This window comes from Colius striatus, chromosome 14 (assembly GCF_028858725.1).
Source record: "Colius striatus isolate bColStr4 chromosome 14, bColStr4.1.hap1, whole genome shotgun sequence".
Lineage (NCBI taxonomy): Eukaryota > Metazoa > Chordata > Aves > Coliiformes > Coliidae > Colius > Colius striatus.
The window spans coordinates 1,215,065-1,226,672 of NC_084772.1; the positions used below are offsets into that span (position 1 = coordinate 1,215,065).

General features: G+C 51.8%; 1 protein-coding gene across 1 annotated transcript; it reads right to left on the reverse strand.

The window, feature by feature from the left end:
- Nucleotides 1-313: 313 nt before the first annotated feature.
- On the reverse strand, nt 314-1,765 carry LOC133626773 (inositol 1,4,5-trisphosphate receptor-interacting protein-like 1). The gene has a single exon (XM_062007828.1). It carries the CDS (start codon nt 1,763-1,765, stop codon nt 314-316), a length of 1,452 nt encoding a protein of 483 aa, XP_061863812.1.
- Between the last annotated feature and the right edge of the window lie 9,843 nt (nt 1,766-11,608).

Consider the following 11,608-nt stretch of genomic DNA (forward strand, 5'->3'; position numbering starts at 1 on the left):
TGGTTCCAATTGCCCCAACATAGGGACATCAGTGAAATCAGAGACCACTGCCTCAGCTGTTCTGCCAAATGCTCCCTGCATCTGGGCAGCCCAGCACTCAGCAGCCTGTGTCTGCCTTCCCCACAAAGGGATGCACAGACACTCACAGCCTCAGCGTTTGTTCAAACAGACATTTATTCAACTATTTCTTCAAACAACTAACTATGTACACGGTCAAGCTCCCAGAGGCAATGGGCTCCATTTTTCCTCCTACATGAGGTGTCCATGGCACATCAGCTGTGAGCCTCACCAACAGAGCTCTGCCTGGAGACTTCTATCGCTTTCCGTAGATCAGCAGTCTTGCAAGCTTATCTTTCAGCTTATCAAAGTCACGCAGAGCCTTGGCATGGGCAGCTATATCCTCCACCAGGTGCTGGAAGAGGTTGAGTGGTTCAGCCTCTCGGAAGCCTGGTGGCAAGACAATCTCCTCTGGCACATTCTCATTCCCAAAGAAGAAGTGGTTGAGGCACCTCTTCTCCACGCAGTGGCCCAGGTATCGCATGATTTCCCCCAGGCGCATGAGGAAATGCCTCCTGCGCCAGCCTGACTGGGGTGTGCTGGCCATGAGGTGCATCACTACTGTCTTCATGATATACGTGGAAAAGCTGTATCCCAGCAGGATGCGGGTGCAGAGATGCAGGCAATGCAGGTGGTAGCTGCCAGGCTTCCAGGCCACATGCCTGAAGAACTTCACCTCTGCCACAGCACAGCTCTCAAACCACATCGTGCTTGGGGTTAAAACAGCATCAGGTGAGGTCTCGCTGGTCACAAAGATGTCTGAGTCACCTTGCTGCACCCCAAAGATCAACTCAAAGGTGAGGATTTTCCGTCTGCAGTTTCTCACCTCGAATTTGCAGGAGCGCCTAGAGGGCAGCATCACAAGGGGTTGTGAGTGTGACAGAAAAAAGAAGCTCCAGGCTGATACCATCAAGTGACAGAACCAGCAGGCAGTTTTCTCCACATCCAGGTAGTGGTCAGTGCAGAGGTCGTCAAAGAAGTTGGTGACCTCATCACTACTCCATTCTTGCTCAGGCTGATGGAGGAAGCAGAGCACATCTCCTGCCGGTTCCTCTCCACTGCAGGTGCACTCCGGCTGCACACGGATGCGAAAGCCCCTTCCCGGCAGCTCCTGTGCAGTGTCAGGCTCCAGGTGGAAGGAGTACCCTTGGGGGGCCTTCAGGGGCACAAGCATGAGGTGCGTGATGTCCTTCTTACAAGGATTCCAGCCTTCAAAGCTGCTGCCCACCCCGATGGCTGGCTGCAGCACCGGGGAGAAACTTTCTGCCAAGATTTTTTGGCTGATTAAGACAAATCTGTCCATCAGCTTCTTTGCCATCTCACTCTGTGAAGCCAGGTCCTGAACTTGCCACTGTATGTGTTTGTCTAAAAACCCTACAAGGTCATATCCTTCATTTTCCACTTTCATCTGCTCATTGTTGCTGCTGGAGCTCTCCTCTCCACTGCTGTGGTCTGGCTCACGGCTCCTTTTCCTGAGCCACCAGAGGAGCCCCAAGAGCAGAACCAGGACTGCAGCAGTGACCCAGAATTGCCAGTGCTGCAAGCCATCAAGAAGCATGGCTCCCCAGGCAAAGCCATACTGCCCCTGGTGTGTCTGCTCCAGCTGCTCCATCAGCTGAGTGGTCTCCAGGCTCAGCTGCAACTCAATCTCCTTCAGGCGCTGGCGTGTGACTTCATCCAGTGCATCGCTGACCGGCTGTGGTGCCATGATAAGGAATGACACAACAAACAAACATATGAGCTCCATGGCCTGCAGGAGGTGGGACAGAATGGATTTAGAGAGGTGGGAAGGAGGGAGCTGGCAGCAGGGAAAACAGGGCTGGAAGAGGGGTCAGGTTGGAGAGAGGCTGAGGCAGGGGGGAGGCACAAGGCCTGCACCAGCCCTGCCAGCGACTGAGCCCTGGGTGACGCACCTGAGCCCACCCCTGAGGCCCACGTTCCTGCCCCAGTTCCCCTCTTCCCGCTCCCTGCACACTCACCGCTGTCTCAGTACATGCTGGGCCCGTGCTGCCTGCGGGGCCCTTTATAGCCGCCCCTCGCTGACATGACCTCTGATGTCACAGCCACTGCAGCGCCTCATGGCAATGGTTGCCGGGCAACTGAGGCTTGAGGCCCCTGAAGGAGAACAACCTGGGAAACTACAGGCTGATGAGCCTCAACTCCAGCCCTGGAAAGGTGACGGAATAACTCATCTTGAATGTTATCACTGCACATATGAAGGAAAAGATCGTTATCAGGGGGAGTCACTAAGGGGAAATCCTGTTTGCCCGACCTCATAGCTTTGTATGAGGGCATAACTGGTTGGTTAGATGAGGGAAGAGCAGCAGATGTCATCTGCCTTGACTTCAGCAAGGCTTTTGACACTGTCTCCCACAACATCCTCATCAGAAAGCTCAGGCAGTGAGGGCTGGATGAAGAAAAGTGAAGAAAAATCTAATCTGAGGAAAAGTGCAATGCCAGCATGTCGTGGTGTGGGTGACAACCACAGAATCACAGGATCTTAAGGGCTGGAAGGGACCTCGAAAGATCATCCAGTGCAACCCCCCTGCCAGAGCAGGACCACCTAGAGTAGGGAGTAGGTCACAAAGGAAATTGTCCAGGTGGGTTTGGAATGTCTCCAGAGAAGGAGACTCCACAGCCTATCTGGGCAGCCCCTGCCAGTGCTCCCTCCCAAGTTTTTCCTTGTGTTTCTTTGGAACCTCATGTTCCAGCTTGTACCCATTGCCCCTTGTCCTATCATTGGCCATCCCTGAGCACAGCCTGGCTTCATCCTCCTGATAGCAATCCTGTATGTATTTGTAAACACTAATGAGGTCACCCCTCAGTTTCCTCCAAGCTGAAGAGCCCCAGCTCCCTCAGCCTTTCATCATAAAGGAGATGCTCCACTCCATCATCTTTGTGGCCCTGTGCTGAACTCTCTCCAGCAGCTCCCTGTCCTTCTTGAACTGAGGGGCCCAGAACTGGACACAATATACCAGATGCAGTCTCACAAGGGCAGAGCAGAGGGGAAGAAGAACCTCTCTTGACCTACTGCCCACAGCCCTTCTAATACACCCCAGGATGCCATTGGCCTTCTTGGCCATGAGGGCACATGGCTGGCTCATGCTCATCCTGCTTTCTCCCAGGACTCCCACATCCCTTTCCCCTCAACTTTCTACTGCTCTACTACTCCTCTCTTAAAAGTTCATTCCCAACCTGTGCTTGCACATGGGGTTGCTCTTTCCCAAATGCAAGACTCTACACTTGCCCTTGTTGAATCTCATTAGATTTCTCCTAGCCCAACCCTCCAGTCTGTCCAGGTCTCATTGAATGGCAGCACAGCCTCTGGGGTGTCAGCCACTCTCCCCATTTTAGTATCATTAGTAAACCTGCTGGCAGTGCCCTCAGTTCCCTCATCAAGGTCATTAATGATTTTACTGAACAGTACCAGTCCCAGCACTGACTCCTGAGGGACTCCACTAGATACAGACCTCCAACTAAACCTTACGCCATTGCCAAACCCAAAATGCTGAAGAACTGAGGCTGCTGTCTTTCAGTGTTTTTTCTCAGAAGATGAGCACGCAGGTGTGATCTACAGGAGTGGGTTCAGTGTATGTGCTTCCAGTTGTCTTCATTTAAACATGTAGTTCAGTGTTTGCTGCCCAGTTCTCTGTTGCCCTGGTGAGCCTGGGACTGAAGTGCTTTGCATATCACTTCAGTACTACAGGACCAACCGTGGCCTTCTTGCTGAGGGAATCTGCCCCAGTTTGATGCTTGGTGTTTGAAATGTGGCAGCTCTAAAGGAGTAATGCAGCTCCTCTGATGCTAAACATTGTGCCATGTCTGTGAGTTGGACTGAAACATTGGAGAAGCTGAAAATAATGTGTGCATAGAGTAGTTTGGCCTTCTGTTGCTGCCTGCAAATGTCTCTGCAGGTCTCTGCTGGTGCTTGCCAGACACATATTTTTAGAACGAATTGGTAAACATCTGCTTTTTTCTGAATTCCCAAATAAACATAGCAGGGACCAGTAAAAATTGATTAAGATGGGAAATGAGAGGAGCTGCTAAATCTCTTTGGGACTCTGGTGTGGTGAGTTGACCCTGGCTGTAGATGCCATGTGCCTGCCAAAGCTGCTCTACCACTTTCCCTCCTCAGCTGGACAGGGGAGAGAAGATACCTAACAAAAATCTCATGGGTTGAGATCAGGACAGGGAGATCACTCAGCAATTACCCTCACAGACAAACCAGACTCAACTTGATTAATTTCTTGATAATCAGAACAAAGAAAGGTAATGAGAAATAACAACTACATCTTCCCCTCATCTCTCCACAAGCTGCAGGTAGGTTCTCTGCTCCCCTGTGGCCTCCATGGCTGCAGGGGCAGGTCCTCACCATGGACTGCACCATGGGCTGTGGCAGAACCTCTGCTATGGCACGTGGAGCACCTCCCGCCCATCCTTCTGCACTGACCTTGGTGTTTGCAGAGTTGCTACTCACATTCTCACTCTGCTCTTCTGCTGCAGTTTGCTCCTGTGCAGTAACTTTTCTCCCCTCCTCAAACGCGTTAAGCACAGAGGCACTGCCACCATCACTAGTTGGTTGAGCCACGGGCAGCAACCGTATCTGTGGGAGCCGGCTGGCGTGGGCCCATCAGACTGAGGGGAAGCCTCTTAGCAGCTGCTCACAAAAGCCACCCCTGTAGTGCCTGTGCTACTGAAACCTTACTCTGCAAACACTACATGCTCCTTCTTCCTCACAGGGAGAGGTCTCCTCACATTCCTTCCCTGATCATGGACAGAGTCAGCACAATGGACACAGACATCAAGTTAAAAGGAAATAGGCTTATTTTTATTTATGTGTAAAGCAAGAAGATAACAAGTGAAAGTATACATCAAGTTTAGTTTAAAGCAGCAGAGAGAATAAGTAAGGTAATGTACCTAATCATTACTACATAAGGTTAGCTACAATAATTAAAGAAAATACATCACCAATTAATTGCCTTAATACTTTCCCATCATCCTGATCCGCAGTTGTTGGGGAACCCCAGTTGCAGCGAGGATTTGGAGAGCCTGTGCTGACAACTGGCAGGTCCTACGCAGTGCGTCCACTCGTAGGGGAGGTCCCCAGAGTTGCTGCAAGAGGGTCCAACTCTTTTCTTGAAAACACAAGCTTATATAAACTTATATAACTTCAAATGCGGCACCATCTGGCTTCACTCTCTGTTGAGACGCCACCCAAAGTCTGACCAAGGCTCAAGGAGGAACCAATGGAGTTTTCTTATCTATTTGGTTTGATCCTAATGTTTCACACAAGGCCAGTCAGTTTCATGGCCCTGACAGTCTCTAGACAAAGAAAGGAGCAACATCTCGAAACATCTATCTTCACTCGTCTTCATTTTCCATAGATCAGAAGTCTTCTGAACTGACTTTTCAGCTCCTTATATTCATATAGTGCCTCAGCATGGAGGGATGGATCCTCCGTCAGGTGCTGGAAGAGGTTCACTGGTTCAGCTTCTTGGAAGCCTAGGGGCAAGATGATCTCCTCTGGCACATTCTCATTCCCAAAGAAGAAGTGGTTGAGGCAATTCTCCTCCAGGCAGCAGCGCAGGTACCGCATGATTTCCTTCAGGCACAGCAGTAGATACCTCCAGCGCCAGCCTGACAGGGGAGTAGTGACTAGGAGGCCAGACATTTCCAAATGTCTGGCTATCCCAAATCACACCTACTGTGGTACAAAGGATGAGAATTGCCCATAAAATTTCTTCCTCTCTAGCAGTTGTTTCGTTTGGACTGTGTTTTTTTCTCTTGTGTTGGTGATTGTGTTGGGTTTGCCTGGAGCTGTTTCTGGTAACGGGGTAGGGGCTGCTATGGTGGCTCCTGTAAGAAGTTGCTCAAAATATCCTGCCTCCAAGTTGGACCCACTTCAGGCCAAGGCTCAGACAATCAGGTGCCTCTGTGATCACTGTTTAAGAAGGGAAAATCTGCAGCAGGAAAGGTAGAGGTGGGAGCAGTGGGATGACAGAAACAACTATGCAGACCTCAAGGTCAGTTGGGGAAGAGGAGCAGCAAAACTGAGGAAGTGTGGCCTGGATGATCAGGTGGTGAGGTGGGTTGTGAACTGGTTGAAGGGAAGAAGGCAGAGAGTGGTGATCAATGGGGCAGGGTCTAATTGGAGGCCTTTATGGAGTGCAGTCCCTCAGGAGTAAGTGCTGGGACTGGTACTGTTCAGTATAATCATTAATGACCTTGATGAGGGAACTGAGGGCACTGCCAGCAAGTTTGCTGACGATACTAAAGTGAGGAGAGTGGCTGACACCCCAGAGGCTGTGCTGCCATTCAATGAGACCTGGACAGGCTGGAGGGTTGGGCTAGGAGAAATCTAATGAAATTCAACAAGGGCAAGTGTAGAGTCTTGCATCTGGGAAAGAGCAACCCCATGAACTCTTGGAGAGCAGTGTAGGGGAAAGGAACCTGGGGATCCTGGGAGACAGCAGGATGAGCATGAGCCAGCCATGTGCCCTCATGGCCAAGAAGGCCAATGGCATCCTGGGGTGTATTGGAAGGGCTGTGGGCAGTAGGTTGAGAGAGGTTCTCCTCTCCCTCTACTCTGTGATAAGGAGCTAATGATGAAAAGCTCCACTTTATCTTCTGGCAAGTAACTGTGAATCATTGCTTGCTCAGGACCTTTTGCTCAAAGGGGAGGCTGTGTACTTCAACATCCTGTACTTAAACATCCTGTTTTTCACGATGACTGGTGACTCAGCAAGTTCGGCTGAGGGGTGAAAACTGTAACTTGAGGAAGACTTGCAGCCTTCCTCTGAGAGACCACTGCCCACACCATGTAGACCCCCGCCCAGCTCCGATTCGACCTTCTGGGCAAGCGCCAAGGAGATAAAGACTAATTACCATACTAGGCGAGGGGAGGCGGGAAGATGATCATCTACTTGTCGAATATTCATAATTGGCATGTATAAAAATGAGCATGTATCCCCTCGGGGTATGCACGGTTGGCAGAAGGATCCCCCGTGCACCTGGCGCCGCAATAAAGAATATCCTGCTACTAAAGAAAACTATGAGATTCATTCTTTGAATCATCTGTCCTTGTGAGACCACATCTGGAATATTGTGTCCAGTTCTCGGCCCCTCAGTTCAAGAAGAACAGGGAGCTGCTGAAGAGTGTTCAGCACAGGGTCACCAAGATGGTGAAGGGAGTGGAGCATCCACTCTGTGGGGAGGTGGCATTGGAGCAGAATGTGCCTGGAATTGTGCTGACGGTACAGGAGACCCACAGGGAGGAGTTTGTGAGGAGCTTCAGCCCCAGGGAAGGACTCAGGCTGGAAAGGTTTGTTAGGGATTGTATCCCATGGGAGGGACACCACGTTGGGGCACAGGAGAATGTGAGGAGTCCCACTGCTCTCAGAAGAAGCAGCAGAGACCATGTGTGAGGGACTGACCACAACCCTGATTCCCTGCTTCCCTGCACCAGTGAGCGGGAAGGAGGTAAAGGAGAGCCATGAGTTGAGCCCAGGAAGAGGGGAGGGGTGGGGGAAGAAAGTTTTAAAGTGCTGGTTGTATTTTCCTGTCCTGGTTTAGGCCCATCGGGGGACAAAAGACCACGATTATCCTCAAGTACCAAAGACCTGAGGACTGCCACAGGCCAGGGAGAGCTTAATTGCTGCTTAAGGTCCAGGACAAAACAGACCAGGCTACTTGGCCTGGGGAAGGAAACAGAAAATAATTTAATGCAACACCAGCTAAAGCACAACCATAAACCCCAAAACATAACAAACGTAAAACGAGACAGAGCCATACAGTGATGAAGAGTTCGACCAGCCTTTTCAGACCACCTTCTCCCCATCCCTCCCCTCTTCCCAGGCTCAGAGCCCTGATCCCGGTGTTTTTACCTCCTCCCCCCTTGAACAGCCTCCATCTTGTCCCACTCTTACACCTCCTGCCAGCACTTCATATTCCCGCCCCCTAAATAGTGCTGGCAGAGGCGCCAGATTGGCTCAGCCGGGCGGAGGTGGATGTGAACCCAGGAGCCGGGGGAGAGTCCGCAAACTCTTTACTGGCTCTGCACTGCAACCCCCTCCCCCTGTTACCAAGCAAAAACAACTCCTTGCTAAACCAGGACATTTTCTCATCATACTGCTCTGGTTTTCTAGTTTTGGTTGATGGTAGATTAAATTGATCTTCTTTTCTTCCCCAAGTCAAGTAGTCTTGTCTCGTTTCCCCATGTCAGTAAGTGATGTGAGCCCTCTGTGTCCTTGTCTCTATCCATGAGGCCCTTGGTAATCTTTTCTCTTCCCCATCCCACCATGAGGGACAAGGAGAGAGGAGATAGCAAGCAGCTGGGTGGTGCTTCATTGGCAGCTGGGTTTAAACCATGACAGTGATGCGCAATGCAAGGAAACAAGTAGACCCAGCAATCAAACTACAAGTTAGGTCGCTGCAAAGATCAGGAGTTAATCCATTAAGTCCATTGCAAAGGGCAGAGTGAAACATACCTGTGTGGAATGTGGAGCAGTGTAACAGGTTACAGCAGCAGTGGCAAGAAAGACCTGACCACCCCAGCACAAGCCTTCTCTTCTCTGCACCCTGCCTTCTTTCCCTGCCTCTCTCTCTCCTTTCCCTTTTCCCTCTGTCCTAATCCCTGTCCCATTGCTCTGTCACTCCACTCTCCTGGTGCCTGTTCTGTCTCTCTGTGACCTGTCCCACTCCCTCTCCCTGCCTGTGTCTGTGTATCCCCCCATCCTCCTTTCTGCCCTTCCAATCCTCTCTCTGTGCCTCTCTGCTGCTGCTTGTTGCTCTTTTTCCTCCTGCACTCGCTGTCTCCTTAAGCTCCATCCCTTTCCTGCTCTGTCCCTCTGCCCTGCTCCTCCCCGTATTTTCCTCCTCCTCCTCCTTTGGCTCCTCCTGGGGCTGGGCCTGTGCAGTCCCGGGGAGGCGGCCATGGGGCTGCAGGGTCAGGGGGGCCTGGCCAGGGGCTGGTGTCCCTGCAGGGTCAGGCAGCAGGAAGGAGGCCCCGGGGCACGTGGGAGCTGTAGGCCTGGGGCACTGGCTACCGGCCAGCCATGTTGGCTCCTGGGCCATGTGGGAGCTGTAGCCCTGGGCAGGGGCTGCCAGCCGTCCCTGTTCATTGCTGGGCGCTCTGGGAGCTGTCGCTGCCCCCTCAGCTGCCCACAGCCGTGTCGGTGCTGTGAGGCACAGGCTGTGCTGCAGCTGTGGCCTGGCTGAGGTGAGGGCTGGGGCCAGCCAGGCCCTTGGGCAGCTCTGGGGGTGTCTCCTGCCTGCTGCCCACCCGGGGCTGGTGATGGGAGCTCCAGGCTGGAGCTGGGCCTGGCTGGGGCAGCCCCTTGGTGACCCGAGAGCTGGGGAGGGGCAGGAGATGGAGACAAGGCCCCGGGCACAGGCCCCGGGTGCCCCAGCTGCCAGAGCCCCCGCAGCCGCCCCAGCATCTCAGTCCCTGCCCTGACAGCAGCAGTGTGTGGTGCTGCTCACTCTGGCAGGGCTTTCACTCCATTTCCCTTCTCCCCACAGGTGCTGGGCCAGAGGTTTCGCAGGCACAGCCCGGCCGGGAGCTCGCCGTCCTGGCTGTGCCGCTGCTTTGGCAGCCGCCGTGGGGTAGGAGGGGACAAAAGCTCTGCCTTGCTGGCTGCAGACGGGCAAGTTCACACACCCAGGTAGGGACCCTGGTTTGATGCCAACCTGATGTCCTTCAGGAGTGAAAAACACAGTGTAGTGTTGGCTGGGGGTTGTTGTTGTATCTCTGGGATTGATGTGACCTTGCAGAGGCAGCTGTTGGTATTTCAGCAGACATTTGCAGTTCAGCCCGTGCTGACTGCTGCCCTGAGGTGCAGCTGGAACCCACTGCTGAGCTGCTTGATGAAGTGCACTTCTGCCCTGTCATATATAATTCTATTTTGAATTTCACAACAAATCAGTAGCTCCTACTCACTGTAGCAGCCATTCCGGCTCTTTTTTATGGCTCAGTAAAGGAGAGGGGAGTTACCACAATTAAAACAAGAAGGTAAGATTCTACCAAGTCAAAAGTACCTGATGTATTCAATGGGTGGACTTCTTGGGATGCTTGTGCAGCCTGTTTGAGTTTGTCTCTGACTGGGACGTGTAGTCTTGGAGAAAGGAGCAGGGCTCAGAAATGTGCTTCCACCTGAACTCACTTGGCTCATCGGTGCTGCAGTGTGGTAGGTGTCCGGAAGATGTCGGGTTGTAACGTGAGAGGTGGAAGGTACAGAAGAGGTGGGCACGGGGTGGAGTGAGAGGAGGTGCTGATGGTAGCAGATGGTGTAAACAAGGGGTTGGAATAAAGTATCATCAATGCTGAGTGTGTGGTGATCCTTGTCCCCTCAGCGAGGGGGCTGAGTAATCCGTGCGGGCGGCCTGGTGCCGGTGGCAGCAACACTGCAGGGCCCAGGTTGTGGTTTTGGGGTCAGTCCAGTTCCTGTGTGTATGAGCCAACATCCAGGCCTGACAAGGTAGTAGTGGTGAGGCACAGTAGAGCTGGAGCTCTTAGCCAGGCTGGTAATTTGTCTGCAGGGCCAAGCCCAAACTATGAAGGTGCCAATACAGAGCACTATGTGGAGAATTACTTCAAATCATTTGCCTTCCAAGCCCCATGACTGAGCCCCTGTCTGAACTATTTTTTGGGTTACAGTTGGTGTGTTGGCAATCTCCACCTGTCCTTTTGTGATTACCTCTCCTCTCTATTTCTCTACAAACCTGTGTTTCTCCTGAGAGTGCCCTGGTGGTGAAACACTCCTGGCCTGGCAAAGATGTAACTCAACACCTTCATGACACGCAGCTCCAAATCAGGAGCAGCCTTGGTTTTGCACCCTTTAGCAGAAGAGAATGTTTGCTACTGCCTTTGGGAATGCTGCTCTCAGAGATAATTGAGAGAAGCAAGAATGGGCTTGTTCTGTAGAAGTGTGGACTGGCCAATTTGATCCTACCAAGAGGGAATTGATGCTGCAGATGGGTGCAGACTTTGTGGTCCTTAGGAGAACAACAGCTTGTATTTAATTTGTTGACAGGGTAACTTGTATATTGGAACAGGCACATGAAGGACCTGAGCTAACACATGCATTTGGCAGGATTGCAGGAGAAGCGTGGTGAGTCCTAAACTTTTGGAGTGATTTCTTCAGGCTACACAAATGCACAGCAGAGCTTTGGCAGGGTGGTGAGTAAACCTTGAGTACTGACTTGGTTCACTTTTCTGATTTTTAGGCCAGGGAATCATCTATGTGAATCCAATCAGTCAATTAGCTCTGTAGCATTCCTGGTAAGTTTGTTGTACTGCAAGCAGATCAGAGGCAGACAAGTGGGGATCCCCATCTGAAACGTGTCTGAAAGACTCAGTGCCCGAGTCTGCAAAGTCTCCCAAGGAAGGGTCTAAGCTTTAAAATGTAGAGGAAATGGTTGAAGCGTTCAGCCAGAAATCTGAGTCTTTGCCATTGAGGCCAGTTTGGAATGGAAGGAAATCTGAAATGCTTTATCAAAGGGTTCCCTCTGATCAGAGGGAAAACTGAAGCTGGCAGCTGTGTGAAAGGTATGG